This window comes from Lepidochelys olivacea (genome assembly GCF_965140295.1).
Source record: "Lepidochelys olivacea isolate rLepOli2 genome assembly, chromosome: 1".
Classification (NCBI taxonomy): Eukaryota; Metazoa; Chordata; order Testudines; family Cheloniidae; genus Lepidochelys; species Lepidochelys olivacea.
Window position 1 is genome coordinate 259,538,851 of NC_140411.1, and position 15,182 is coordinate 259,554,032.

At 49.8% G+C, this 15,182-nt stretch overlaps 1 protein-coding gene across 3 annotated transcripts in view; it reads right to left on the reverse strand.

The window, feature by feature from the left end:
• Positions 1–125: 125 nt before the first annotated feature.
• Positions 126–15,182, reverse strand: part of TMEM184B (transmembrane protein 184B) — a 40,704-nt gene continuing 25,647 nt past the window's right edge. For 2 of the 3 annotated variants that reach the window (XM_084642337.1, XM_084642336.1), the window contains exons 3-10: positions 14,955–15,120; positions 11,429–11,519; positions 10,732–10,807; positions 7,011–7,102; positions 6,475–6,644; positions 5,426–5,620; positions 4,445–4,468; positions 126–2,462 (exon numbers count right to left, since the gene is read on the reverse strand). In XM_084642337.1, the coding sequence (XP_084498463.1) occupies positions 2,221–2,462; positions 4,445–4,468; positions 5,426–5,620; positions 6,475–6,644; positions 7,011–7,102; positions 10,732–10,807; positions 11,429–11,519; positions 14,955–15,120 (1,056 nt within the window). In that variant the 3' untranslated portion in view covers positions 126–2,220. The remainder of the gene's footprint in view (positions 2,463–4,444; positions 4,469–5,425; positions 5,621–6,474; positions 6,645–7,010; positions 7,103–10,731; positions 10,808–11,428; positions 11,520–14,954; positions 15,121–15,182) is intronic. The other variant, XM_084642338.1, reaches the window with a different exon arrangement.

Here is a 15,182-nt window from a genome sequence, read left to right on the forward strand (position 1 = left end):
AAAAAAGCAGCACACTATATTGCATGGGACTAAAGTTGAGGGGAACCTAGCAGTTACAGAAGCCCATTTGCTTTTAGACCTCCTGTTCCCATCTCCCACCCCCTCAGAGAACCCACCCACCCCACATTGTCCCCAGGCCCTTTGTCAGCTTTGTGGTAGGGGAGCGGAAGGTGTTGCACTGAACAGACCCACCTCTCCTCTAGCATATTCTCAATAGCAAAAAGGGGAGCGCAAACCACCCCTGCATTGACATCCCAAGGAGAAACAGGCTCACCTCCAGCCCGCATCCATTCTCCCCCAACCAGACAGGCCTCTGAATTGGTTGTTTCCGAGGGTGCTGCTGCTGGGGTCTTTGCGTGTGAAAATTAAGGCACAGATGAGAAAGGGAAGCCACATGCAAAAGAAGTCAAGCCCTAGTTCCTCCCATCAGGCCTCTCCAGCTGAGGGGCTAGACACACGATAACAGAGCGGGTGCTTGCTGACCCCAACTAGCCAAGGGGCCTCAAGCCATAATAGCAGCTTAGAACTGGTCCTAGCGATAGCGGAAGGAATGAACAGAGGCCCAGCTGGGAGAAAAGCAGCAGCTTAATGTTAACCTCCTGGTTTCAGTTCCCTTTCGGTGGGCTGTTTTAATGCAGGCACATGTAACCACAGCAGAAGGGAAGTCCAATAAGATGCATTTCTTGGTGCCTGGCAAGATTTTTGGCTCTTCCGGGGGACTTTTTCTCCTCACTCTTGCTGGACCTTTAAGGCCAGAGTCACAGCCCACTGAAGTTAATGGAAAGAATCTCATTGACTTCAATGGAATTTGGCTCAAGCCTTTACTGCATCAGTTACGACAAGGATTATAGCGTGTGCAGTAGCAGCTCCACCCTGAGGGATCATGGGAAACCCAGATGCATGACAGACTGGCCGCAGTGTGTAAACAACTCCAACCAGTCCAGTTAAGCCCTGAACAACAAAGAGGAAGATGAGGAGGGAGTATTTAACATCCCATCCTAGCAGCAACATGCCTTCAATTCACAAGGCAAATCAATGGACAAGATTGGCAGAAGGCTATCTGTAAGAAGAGTGGGGAAGGTGCATGTTCTGGAATTTAACTGGAAGATACAGCTCTGGAAAGAAGAGATGGGGTATCTAAGAGAGAGACTGTTCAGAGTTAAAATATCCCCACTGCACAGAAATCCAAGAGGAGGAAATGAAGGGCCAGAATTCTGCAAATGAATATATTATATTAACTTCTAACCACAAATATTTAACTTCAGTTACTGAGTATGGCTGGTGCTAAGACTCACTAGGAGGGACAGCCAGACACGCCAAGGAGGAATCCTGCTTCTATAATGCAGGAGAGAGAGACGGAAAGCCTGACCATCCATGCGATCGTAGAACCCCTCACCCATAAAAGGAAAAAATGGCTCAAATCAGTCCACCCTGCAGGACTTACTCCCCCCACACCTCTAAAGTACAATATTGCATAATCAGGTGCACTGGGGGATGGGAGGGGGTTCCCTTCTGAGGCCTCCAACAGTGGCCATAGAGAACAGAGAAGCAGATAGGACTGATGGTCTGATACGGTCATCAGGAATTCGTACAGGTGTCTCTCTATCATGCTGCCCAAAGGGTACAGAGAAATTAATATTGAGGAGCTGGTAGAGAGGGGAACAATGGGGGCAGGTTGTGTCCTCATCAACCACTACGGAAAAATGGAGCACAAAGTAATGTCGTTGTTCAGCTAGAAAGAAGCTTTTTTGGCCACTTCTTATTCCAGCCAATCATGTTCCACAAAGCTTGCCCAGTGGTGGGAGGATATGACCTCACTTCCTGGAGTTTTTCCTACACCCCTCCCCCACTCCACAAAAAAGAAAATGAAAACAGGGTCCACTCTTTCATAGGGCTCTGCTCCCCCTTTGCCACGTGTGTTTGGTGCTTTTTAAACACTTATTTGTGAAGGGGAAAAAACCTAGTCCAGTTGATCTTTGCTTTAGAAAATGGTTTGTGAGGATGAAATCCCAGCCAACACCCCCCCTCACCCCCAGTCATGACACTCACACCCACAAAAGCTACTGAGAAGTGGGGAAGTGCCCCATTCTGCACTGAGCACCATTCAGGAAGTGACATGACCTCTGATTCTGGTTCAATAAATAGAAGGAAGGTTCCAGGCTGCGCTGGGGTGGTTACAGCCATTGGCCTCAGGGAGGAACTCCGGGGAGGGGGCCTCTCTTAGAACTCGTCGTCAGAGCTCAGCAGGAGGGTCTTCTCATTGTCCCGGGCACCCGAGCAGCTGTGGGAGCGCGAGATGATGTGGCTGCCATTACGCCAGGGAGGGCCGTGCTCCAGAGTTGACTGCTGGGTGTACTGCTGGTAGGCGGGGGAGAAGTTGTGGATGGCATCTTGGACGATGTCATGAGGGTTCATGGTCTCCTTGAGGCTGCTGGAGATGCTCTTCATGGGGGCGCAGCGACCTGCCGAGTAAGATGGGAGAGTGCAGTGAGAAAAACAAAGCCTTAAACATCAGAGAAGGGAATTTTCACACAGTGACCCACAGCCCCAGACACCCTAGCACCTTTTGCACAGGCTGTCTTCAAGTGGCTTCAAAAGAAGTGCCGTAAAAATGGTACAAGCTTTCAGGGGCATGCCCCCAGCATTTGGAAGAGGATTGGTCACAACTGGCCAAGCAATTCCACTTCAAAACAGCAGACTGGAGACATGCAGTAGGAATGGGCTACATACAAATTGCTGACAATCCTACCTTGCATCCTCACCCTGGCTGGTATGGGGGGTGTGATTGCAAGGCACAGATTGAGAAGCGTTTCTGTAAGGGACTTGGAGACGGCACAAAAGAGCAAGAGGAAGGTTCTAGGAATTCGGGGGAGATATGGGGCTTGCATTTATTAGGAAGGACAGTGGCTGCAGACAGGACTGAGGGTTCACCGCTGTGATGGGAGGCAGAAAATGTTTACAAGGAGAAGGGAGATGGGAAGGCAGGGAGGGAGAAAGCAACAGAGAAGGGCCCTCTGCATGGAGCTAGGGATGTGTGTGTGTCAGACAGCAGCAGTGAGGGAAGCTGCAGCTGGGCCAACTCCATCTGGGAGTCAGTCAGGCCTGAGCTATGTGGGGAAATTACAGGGTGCAAGACAGACAGGTACACAGTGAAGGTGGTTGCCTCCTATCTTGGAATGCTACTAATCCCATTCCTCTCTGAACTGCCAGGGGCGTCAGCACCCACATGAGCTTCTGAATTTGCTCCCTGCCTCAAAGGATGAACTCCCCAAACCACCAAGGCATGATGCTTATTTTTGGCGTTAAAAGGGGGACAGTGTCTCATACGTGAGGCTGATTGCTTCAATATACACAGCCCCATTCCCACCCTTAGACCTGTGTACAGAGCACGTGGCATTCTTCACAGGGCCCATGGTTTTAGCTAGACCTAAAACAATTAAGTGTTTCAACGTGACTGATAAGACTCTCAACCTGCTAGCCCCACCAAAGGCACTCCAGGCTATGAAGTTATGCCACTGCCCTGTTAGGCGACCTATGATACAGGCAGGGCCGTTTCTACCCATACGCAAAGTACTCAGCTGTGTAGGGCACCAGGAAATTTGGGGCACCACATTTCCTGGTGCCCTACACAGCTGCGTGCTGCTCCAACCACTGATCCTCTTCTTCCCCATGGCCCCCAGCCCTGCCTCTTCCCACCCCTGCTCTGCCCCAGCCCCACCCCCACTCCACCCCTTCCCCAAAGCCCCTGCCTCACCTCTTCCTGCCCCTGCTCTGCCTCCACTCCGCCCCCACTCCAGCCCTTCCCCTGAGGACTGCAGCAGGGGTCAGGCGCCCTGCACTCACCGGGCAGCAGTAAGTGGAGGAGCGACCCAGCCCCTGCCCCTTCTGTGCCGCTGGCTCCCAGCTGCATCTCCGATGAGTGCTGGGGAGGTGGGGGGGAAGAGTTTCCCCTGCCCCACAAGCCTGGGAGCCGGGGGAGCAGAGTTGAGCAGGCTGGGGCTGGGTCACTCCATTCCCACTGCCCCGTGAGTGCAGGGTCAGGCCTGCCCTGAAATCACCAGGCGGCAGGAAGTGGGGAGACCTGGCCCCAATCTGCTATGCTATGCTGGCTCGTACTGCGGGGTGGTTTCCTCCCTGCCCCCCAAGCCTGCTTCTGCCCCCCTGCAGAGGCCTGGGTCCCCACACAGTCCCCCCACGGAGGGGATGCTTAGGGCACCAAAATGGCTAGGGATGGCCCTGGATACAATAATAATAAACAAATTGTCTAACTCTCAAGAAGCTGCATTGAGGAAGGCAAGTTCCAAACACGGGATGGCAGCAGGAATCTGCCAGCTAGTGCTTCGTAGGGAAAGGTTAGCATATTGGTGGAGAGAGGTGGGAAACCAGTCTGAGCAGTATCCCAGATAAGAGTGACTGAAGAATACACAGAGAGCACGGCACCTACCGTATGGCCCATACGATGGAACGGCTGCATCAGAAACCAGTAGCCAAAGCAAGGGAGAGAAAGAGAGAAAGGAAAAAGAGAGAGAGAGACAGAAAGATGGGAAACAACAGGCTGAACAAGCAAGTTATTCTCAGACCCGCCACCAAAACATCCCCACAGTGCTGGGTAGGAATTTAACCATTCATTTAACACATGCAGGCTCTATGGCTGCGGAAGGGCAGGACCCTTCTAATTTCCCCCCCAAGCCCCCCTATTGTTGGAGTGACCTGTCCTACCAGAGCCTCTAGGCTTGCTGGGATGGAGTGGTCATGCCATGACCTTCGCATGCCATCTGTGCATGATGCGGATCCCGTCTCTAAAGGGAAGGAAGCCACACCCCTTTATTTAGGGAAGGAGGGAAAAAACACCATGACAGACTGGTACAGCAGTGGGCACAAGAACATCCTCTCTTTACTGGCCAGCTTCCAAGTCCCTCTGCTGATGCCCTTCCTCTGCCCAAGAGCTGGGTCTCTGACCCCTCAGTCCTCAGAATGTCTCTGCAGGAAGATCCCCCCCCCTCATGCCAACGGCACACACTTCCATCTCCCTCAGTCTGAGGGAAACAGGAGCTTCCTCAGACCTCTCCCCCGACTCCCTTGTATCTGCTGCCCAACCTGACCATGTGGTGTTCCCGCACAGGAACACAGGAAAGAGGCCACTATGCCATCCTCTGACAGGAGACTAATTCTTACAGCCCTGAAGTCTGCAGCGAGCAGTCCTGGGTGGAGTACTGGGGAACTGAAAAGGAAACACTGAAGATCAAATTATGTTCTGCCCTGTAGGGCCCTTGCACACCGTGTCTGTGCAAATGTAACTGGGGAGAGAATACTTTCCTGAGTATCCAGAGCCTAGGACCCAAAAAAACAGCTAGGGTATTGATTGCCGCCCCCTCCTTGACACCAAAGTGTATGCACGCCCTCCCAGGGAGGCTGACTCCTATACCTTGTGCGTCAAGACGCTTGTCTGCATAGACCTTGTAGGTGAAGGCATGGCGCAGGGCGAGGGCTGCGAAGAACATCTCCACGCAGATGATGAAGTCCTGGTAGCCGGCGGCCACAGTACCTTCGCCCACAGACACATTGGCTGAGTGGATCTTGGGAATGGCACCACACTTCTCAAGAATAGCCAGCAGCATCCCTGAGCAGGGCAACAGATTCAAAAAAAAAGTGAGGGAAAAAAAAAAAAAGCTGACCTCACAACTCCCCACAGAAATAAGCATCGCCAGTTGTCTGTGCACATGTCCAGGCAAACTTGTTCAACAAAATGACTGCTACAGGAAGTTAGCTGGATGCTCCCATTTATCCTGTTTTGTAGTACAAGAGAAAAGCAGCACCTCGTGAAATTAAATAGCAACAAACCTGAGCACAGATAGCACTTAAATAGATACATTTTTCTAATGACAACGTATAAATGAATCGCACAAGCATCGCGCAAGTACATTAATTGAGTTTTCTGCTTTCTCTGTATCACGTGACAACGTTGCTAATGCCACAGCAATATAGTAGACTACACACACTATTAGTTTGTTCTAATGGAGTATCTCCTTGTTTCTATGTATCTTGCCCTGATCCACTGGGGGTTCTGAAACTACATGACATGTGTTTCAGTTTGTGTGTCATTTAGCAAAAAGGTATAGGAGCTTGTGACTGAAGATTGTTGATAATCTTTAAAGGAGACCCATGATTTCAGGTTTTGTCACAATACAATTGCAATATGCAAATGAACTCATGCCAGCTGCATCTTGCCACTGGCAGAGCTGCCCAAGGCCACCATGAAACAAGCAGCTGGTTTGTGAGGCAGGTGTGTGTCAAAGACAGTGGGGGAGGTACAAAGATGACAAAGGGGGAGAGAGTTTCTCCTGGGACGATCAACAACATACTAAAGGATCACAATAGAGACTCGGTGGCTACTCAACAATTGTTTCATCAGCTTTTACTTCCCCGGGGGCCTCTCTAATGAGATCTGCAGGGTAGGGAGAGGAGGTGCCTCACCTTGCCAGAAGGACAGGAAGATGACGGACTTGACCATGAAGAACTTGAGAACAGGGCTGTAGGGGCTGAGCAGCTCGCGTGTGGCAAAGTAGAAGAGGAAGAGGGCGTAGAGTGCCAGGCTGACTGAAATATTGTAGATGATCGTCACATAGAGGTAGCCGCGGGTGACACTGAAATGAGAGGAAACACAAACCCTCTGCAGTTCACAAATATCCTCCATCCCTCACCTCTTTGAGACAAGGGTACAACCTTCCTCTCCCATCTGGCACCCCCACCCAACTCCCTTCCCTGAGGTAACATGAAACTCATCTGCTCCACTCTTAAATGCCTCTTTTCCCCTCCACGCTGCTCTCCCTCTTCTCATGCACAGCCCAAGAACCCCCTTTCTCCACACATCCCCTCGCCCCACCATGACCCTGTGCAGTCACTCAGGCCCCAAGGCAGCCAGACTCTTTCCTTCACAAACTCATGGAACATCAGGCATATGACAGGCTTGCTTGCTGAAGAAATCCCACGACGATAAACAGTTTGCTTACTCGAAGTCACCATCCCGGTACTTGCCAAAGGCCTGGAGGATGACGGTGCTGATTGCCATAAGGGGCTTCACCACACAGAACTGCAGGGTGGCCTAAGGGAAAGAGGAATGAGATGGAGAAGGAGAGAGAACAAAGTGCCACATACATACACACAGGCTTTGATCCAGAGGCAACCAATACCATACATCAGTCACCATCAGAGCCGTTCAACAGCATAGTGTGGTTCCAGTCCTAACAATTACACTGGTCCCACTGGTCCTTAACTGCAGTTCTCCAGGAGCAGAAGGTGAGAAAGAGTGAGATTGTGTGCATCCATCTGGCTGCCCTTCCTCCTCCACAACAGGTGAAGCCCACCCCCAGGCTGGAGGTGGCAAGAGACTGCTCACTGACGGAGTCAGTTCAGAGGCTGGGTTGCACCAGAGGTAGGGAGACCACCCATCCTGCATTTTAAGTGAAGGTCCTTAACTGGGGCCTAACGTTCCATGACCAAGTCCAATGAGGAGCTACTGAGAAACGTTTGATCAGATAAAAATGCACGTTTCCACGTGATAACCACACATGATCCTACCCTGGGACATGGTACACACACGATTCTGTATAATGAACAAAATGTGTCCTGGGATATAGGCAGGGAGGGGAAGAAAGGACTCTGGTCCATATTTTTCATCACCATATTCTCTGTCTGCTTGCGATGCAGGTGGTCACCTTAGATGGGAAAAAAGAGGAAGCAACTCCAGACTCTTCTTAGAAAGGGATATCTCAGCAAATGAAACTGAGTAAGGTGGTTTCAGATACCACAGTGACGAGGGCTGTCTAAATGCCTAGCTAGGTTAGATTCGTTCTGCTTTCACTCGCACGAGCTTAGAGTCAATCTGGAAGGGAGAATCGCCCTGGAGGCTCTCTAGGACTTGAGAGCAGTTCTGTCTGCTCCATCAGGTGTCCCAGGACTGAGCATGGCCTCTGAACCTCCACCCCCTCATAATTCCCTCCCACCCCAAACCTCACAGTAAGAAACATTTAACTTTGGTGAGAGAGACGAAGCTGAACTTCAAACCGGTCAGAGGTGGGGGGAAAGGGGAAGACCCTAAAATTTTCACTGGAGTCTCCCTAAAATAGACCAGGTAAGAGTTTTGCAAGGTGCTGAGGTGGGTAGAAGGAAGGCAAAACCAAAAGGAAGGTTGCTGTTGGTAAGACACAATTTGCTAGTGGTCATAAGACTTCAAGGAGATAAAAAACCCAACACAAGCCAGTGGGTGAGTCACCAAGATGAGAACTGAAAAAGGTCAAGCTAATTGGTATACAACAAATCTGTGCTTCCTCTCCCTCCAGTCCAGGGATTGTTTAACTATTTCCCTGCAATCCAAACCACACACTTTGTTTTTAGGCACTTCCTGGGGAAGAAAGCATTAAGACATATGGGAAATGCACTAAGGATGCATGACCCAGACATCATGAAGGTCACTGGGCACAAGTCGGGAAAGAACCTCTGCATAATACCCTACTGTGAAGATAAGTGTCTGCCCAGGCTTTTAGACCACACCCACCGCTGTGGCCTCTGAGGGTATCTACAATGCAATACAAAATCCATAGCACCAAGTCTCAGAGGCCAAGTCAACTGATTTAGACTAACGGGACTCAGGCTGCGGGGCTAAAAATTGCAGTGTAGACATTTGGGCTCAGGCTGGAGCCCGGGCTCTGAAACTCCACAAGGGGGGGTGGGTCTCAGAGCCTGGGCTCCAACCCAAATGACTACACTGCAGTTTTTAGCCCCACAGCCTGAGTAAGCTGCATCTGTGCCACAGGTCTTTTATTGCAGTGTAGATGTACCCTGAGTGCTCAAGATACACATGGCTGATACAGACGGATACAGCAGACGCCTGTCTGAGAACAGCCCAGTACAAGAGAGGGGAGGGGAAGGATAGTTGCGCAGTGAAGAGGCCTTCAGCACTAACAAGGCTGACGAGAACCGACAGGGCGACACCACTACCAGACTGGCTCAGAGTGGAGCTGAGAACAGCCAAGGTGTTCCTTTTAACAGGGTTTCCCCTCAGTGGGTCATCAAAGAGATAAACTTGGCAGTCAGGTGGCCCTGGAAGTTTTCCTGCTCCAACAGTGCTGGAATCCCAAGGAGGTCCCAGAGGCTGGGCTTGGTGCCACAGATTGCCCATTGAGCTGCCATCAGCCCAACTTCCATGGAGTGAGAGGGAAGTGCTTCACATCCCTTTGGCAGGCTAGAAAGCGGTGCCACCAGTTTGCAAAGGGCAGTCTCATCTGGAAGAACTGCTACCACGTTGCGGGGAAGTGAGGGAGCCTAGAAAAATATCCATCCAAGACAGAATTGTCAAATCCTCGGCCTGCTTGATCCATTTGTGAAACCTGCGCAACATACTCAGAGTTTGCAAAATTTCAGCTTTCATTAAACAAACCAAAAAGTTGCTATTCCTCATGGTTGAGAAGAAAACCTTCCAGACATGAGCTGAGTGTTACTCACATAGTGATGTCGGCCTAAGTCTGCAGACGGACTGAAACAATGGCGCTAAGAGGAGTGAACTACCCTATGCCCTATCACTGAGGTGTTACTCGAAAGCCAGTTGAGGACACTTTAAATGTCATTGATCACAGTTTTAATGGGGGAAATGGAGAATGGGGTGGGAGTGAAGCCCAGGTGAGGAAGGACTTAGGAGTTCCTTAGGGAAGGAAAAAACAGAGGGAAGAATGGAAATACATAAAGGCAGGAAAGAGCAAGAGGAACAAATAAAGGAGGATAAGGAAGGAAGAAAATAGCCATAGCCCTAAAGGTCACTAAGCTTCCCAGGGGGTAATGCTGAATGCAATAATCACGCTCTTTTCACTCTTGATCTTAATGCAAACTTTTCTTTGAGATCAGCTGGAGCTCTGGTGTGGAGTAAGGGTAGCAAATGGGCCTAAATTCATAGTGAGACCCGAAGACTATAATTAAAAATGGAATTCAGCCCTTTTTCAGAGAATGAAAGCAATGCCCCAATCTAACCAACCTGTTTCAGTCACTATCTACAGAGAGATCCTGCATGTCACCTTCAGCAGCTTAGCAAATCTCTACCTTTACTGCTACATTGTGACAGCCAGCAGTGACAGCCTCCTGGACCCCATAACCGAACGCATGATGGATTTGTCGTCATTTATATTTCTCTCTCTTCCTGACATAACCACTTCATCATGCACCCCCCCACAACCCCGGAGTGAGCAATATGCTGGAGAAGTTCCTCCTGCAAAGTGTTGTGTCACGATGATCAGACTCCAGACTCCCACTCCTAACCACACTGACAAAGCTGGGAACTCAAGAGACACTTACACAACTAATGGGGGTGTCTGGGACCCAAGAAGGCACCAAGTTCTCATAGGGGATCTGGGACCTGCCCATCCCAGGAGGGGAAGAGGAAACAAACATCAGCTCCCAGGAATTCCTGGGGCTTGGAGTAGATCCTGTAGAGAAGACATGTCATTTCCCTTGCTAAGAGCCTTTCTAGTTTTTGGGTGGGCAGAGTAACATGGTATATCTGCTTCAGCGCTATTACAACACGATAACAGATTTATTTTCTCCCAGCCTTTCTCAGCTTGATCTCATAAACTCATTGAACAGAGGTCGGCCCAAAGGAACCCTCATCTCAGAAACTCCACGGGCCAGGCATTACTGCCTCCTCTCCCGCTTCTTGCGCACAGCCCAGCTTTCCTCAGCCAGTACCTGTTTGCAGAACCTCAGGAATCCGATGGAATACGTCTTCCCCCACAGGCAGCAAGTCCCATACATGCAACTGGACCTGAAAATGCAACATAGCAGGACAGCCAGAGAAAGAGGAATCAGAGGGCAGAGCTCAGGATATGGCAAGCAGTGAGATGCAGGCCCTTGCCTGCCCATTGTCTTCTGATGAAAATGTAAGAGTCTTCCTTTCACCAGGCCAAATTAGTCATTGCCATAGCGACAACAGCCTTAATCTCCTTCAGAGATGCAGACTGAACAGAGATGTGGTTTTGCACTCCTATCTCTGCCCCCCAAAACCGATTTTTGGCAAGGAAGTCGTTGGCTAGCATGGTACGGCACGAGAAAAGGAGAGCAGGCAGCCACAACCAGCATGGGCTAGAGAAAGGAAACACATACTGGGGGAAGGGGAGAAGAAACTACGGGGGAGCCAGATGAACATGAAAGCTCTACATAGGCTCGGTTCACACGTGATGATCTGAATGACAAGCACCCACTTACACTGGATGAGGCAAGTCCATTTGAGGCTTCTGTGTAATGAGCTAGGTGGTATCATCCAGTTCCAGGGTACACTTGTTGCACCACACAGTTTCCAGTGGCAGGGGTTAAAACAAACCCTGTGACACACAAGCCCCTGGGGAAGGATGGGTTAGAGTGCTGTAAAGAGACTTGGAGTACTCACTCGATAGATTTCCCTCTGATCTCAGACATGATGGAGCTCTCCCCCCCAAGGTACTCATAGCAGAGGCTGAGGAAGTTGTAGATTACGAAGGCTGCAAAGACAGATTAACCAGATCAAAATCTGACACTCACTGAATGGGGACAAGCAGCTGGGGTGCAGGGGAGAAGCAAAGCCAGCAGCAATGACGTTCTGTTTTTACAGGGTGCACTCCTCCTCCTGCTTCAGCAGTTACACAACAATCTGCGTCAAAACCCAGCATGGGCACCCAGGCTAATGCCCCTACTCGTCCCCAGAAAGTGCCATGGGACCTTTAGCCACCATCCCTCTGGTCAAGACCTCTGTTTTATATCTCCTCCAAGACCGGGATAGCTCAGTGGTTTGAGCACTGGCCTGCTAAACCCAAGGTTGTGAGTTCAATCCTTGAGGGGCCATTTAGGGATCTGGGGCAAAAATTGGGGATTGGTCCTGCTTTGAGCAGGGGGTTGGACTAGATGATCTCCTGAGGTCCCTTCCAACCCTCATATTCTATGAGATGCCATTCCCAGACTTGCAGCGCTCCCTCGCACTATTCTGGGGCATGAGCCTAGTACTCACTCACATGGAAAAGCATCCCTAATGAATCATCCATCTCACTTCTTTCCGCACCCTCCATTCACCTGGCTCTCAGGCACCCCTGCCCAGCCTGACTTCTCCATTGCTGCTAGAGCTGGGTGCCCGGCCAGCAGCCGCCAGACTCTCTGCTCTGCCGTCAGAGCTGGGCAGCCAGAGAGCAGCAGCTGCTACGGGGTGGCTACAGAGGGGTAAGTCAAATTTTGGGGGTGGCTATAGCCCCCCACATTCCCCCTCAGCACCGCCCCATAAATGACTGGTAGGGACTTTCATTTATCATAGATAATGTAATAAATAAATACATGACAACCATTTAGCAATGCACATGGTTAGCCTACATTAACCTGTTCTCATTCCCTTATTCTAGTCCTCCCACCTCTCTACTACTGTTACAGCCACTCTTGTATCCTGATTTAAATTAGACTGTGAGCTCCCTGGGGCAGGGTCTGTCCTACTCTATGTTTGTACAGCACCTAGCACAATGGGGCCCAAATCCTGACTGAATTACGGTAACATCAACTTGCCCTGAACAAATAATAAACTCAGGAGAGAGACACTGTACCCAAGGAATTTCAAGACAAGAACAAAACAAAATCAAATGCATAAAGCCAAGAATCTGACCTCAGCAAGGAGCTGGATACCAGACATCAAGGAGGTTATCCCACTTGAAAAGACATCCATGATCGGAGACAGCTCATGGACTTTTACCTCCTCTGGGCCCTTGTAATCACCCAACTATGCCCTTACAAAAAGGGATACACAGATCCCATGAGGAAACACCCCCCAAAGATCTAACAAAAGGATTAGACACAACGGAAGCACTTCCAGACATTTCTAGCACAACAGAATAGCACAGTGCATAAATGGCCATGATCTACTTGCTTCTATTTATACAATAACGCAAACTTGTATTCCACCTGTAATCCTGGTTATTGAACAGGCCCATTGATTATATTTGGGTATTGGTATCAATGAAATATTAAAAAGACACAACACAAAAAACATTTATTAAAAAAACCTGTGGTAAATTACCTGGTCTGCAAACTTCCTGCATCTTCCTTAACTTTAGGCCTATGGAGGCAGCTCTCAGCTGCTGGGGGAGGAGAAGCTTAGCTTCTCATATTGTTCTCCAGTGGTGCCCTCCACTACTCTCCGATGCAATCACTGCAACACCAGCTGCCCATCCAACAGCGCTGGGCAGGAGATGAAATCAGAGGGAGAAGAATGGGGACATTTGCCCCCACTCTCCCCCTACATTCCCCAAAAGAAACAAGTGCTAATTATTAAAGATGGCTGCGCTAGAATAACAGCGCTTCCCCTCCTAGCTCATATTTGCCTTTGTCATCAAAAGTGCTTATCACACATCACCACAAAAGAACACAAACTCTTATGTCACAGACTGAGGCCCCAGATTTCATGTGTGTGGAGGCAGGATAAAAGAGCAGGACCAAAAAAGTATACCCCACCCGCCAAAAGACATACCACAGAGAACCACCCACGATTGGTACAACACAGATTTGAAGTTTAGTTATGGATTTTTTAATTTGTTACTATTTTTATTGTTTTCAAGTGGAGCTATTCCCCAAGAGTAAAAATCTCCACTGAAAGCGAGAAAGATATCCCTCCCGTCCTCTCCAATCTCCTGCTTTTCCTAGGCATAGTTTTGAAATTGTTCAGAGAATAGACGGGGGCAAGGGACGCACCTCCACACAGCACAAGTGGGCCAAGCAGGTGAACTTTAGAATGCAGGCTGACCCCTTGAGCAGATGTTGTGATGTTTGCAAACTCCCTAGGCAAGGCCGAGGGGTAAATAACCGTTGCTAGGAGAAGAGTTTCTCAGAGCAGCAGGCTTCCTGCTAGGCCTTTACACACAAACACAGGGAGAGCAGGGGAGAGAAAAAGTGGCCTCTGGATTGTGTGCATGAGTTTGCCATCTGCTATTGCATCTCAGTGCATTGTCACTGGTCCCTTGAGCAGATTAACTTGTTGACACACTCAGGGGCCTCTCTCCCAGAAACACAGATCTCACTAACAACAAACCCTACAAACAAGGAGCAGTTTAGTCAGGACAGACAGACAGACAAACACACACAATAATAGTGATCCAACACGATATTCTGCCACAGTGTAACACAGGATGCTGTTGGGGGCAGGGGGGAGAGGCTCCTTTTTTGAATGGGGTGAGGGGGCAGATTTTAGGAGAAGTGTTTATTTCAGAGACTGACCGTTTCTTTCTCATATGCCCCAAGGGTGAGTTTTCCTTTGCTAGCCAGGTGGGTCACATCCTTAGAAAAGTGCAATAACTAACCGATACTAATCCTCACTCCTTTCTGCCAGTGGGATCCTAAAGCACATTCCAGCTCTCTCACATACCAGGACCACAGTGGCGACTGTAGTGGAATGCAGCAGCCATTCTGTGCCAGGGAAACGATGCAAACAGTTACCGGATAGGAAGAGAGTAAGTAACATTGCCAACAGAAACTGCCATGGGGATTTAGGGGCCACATGAGGAGGGGCAGCATACAATTGGCCTGCCTGAAGTCTGCTCGGGTGTTTGGGAGACCTTTGGGACCTTTAACATCGATGGGTGTTCAGACCTTCGGCTTTACACCTCCTCTGAAAGAATGAATACAAGTCTGCCACGTGAGAAAATCTCTTCAGAAGCTGCATGTCTTTCTAAACCTATCCTAGGGGAATCCCAATATACCCTGCCACTCCTATAGCAGCCAGGAAGACAGAAGACCTTGTTCCCCAGTCACTAAGCCAGGCTTCAAACCATGGATCTAGTTCGATATCAGAACAAATCATAGACATATGACAGAGGTACGCCCTCCACACTTCCTGTCCACATGCAGGACCAGTCCCTGCACTCCAGCCTGCAGCAGAAAAACCCCATACTCCGCCATCCCCGCCTTACCTTCGTAGCAGTCCCGGACAGTGCCAAAGTAAACATAGTACTGGTCATTGGTGAAGAAAAGGAGGCTGAGCCATGAGTCGAAGGCATAAATGGGCACAATGAAGAGGATCCGGACGATGTAGCGCTGCTCATTGGGGCAGCTGTAACAGCGCAGATGCATGTAGATCTGAATGGGGGAAGATGGAGAACAGGGTCAGTGACAATCAAACAGAGGAAAGGGTGGGACTG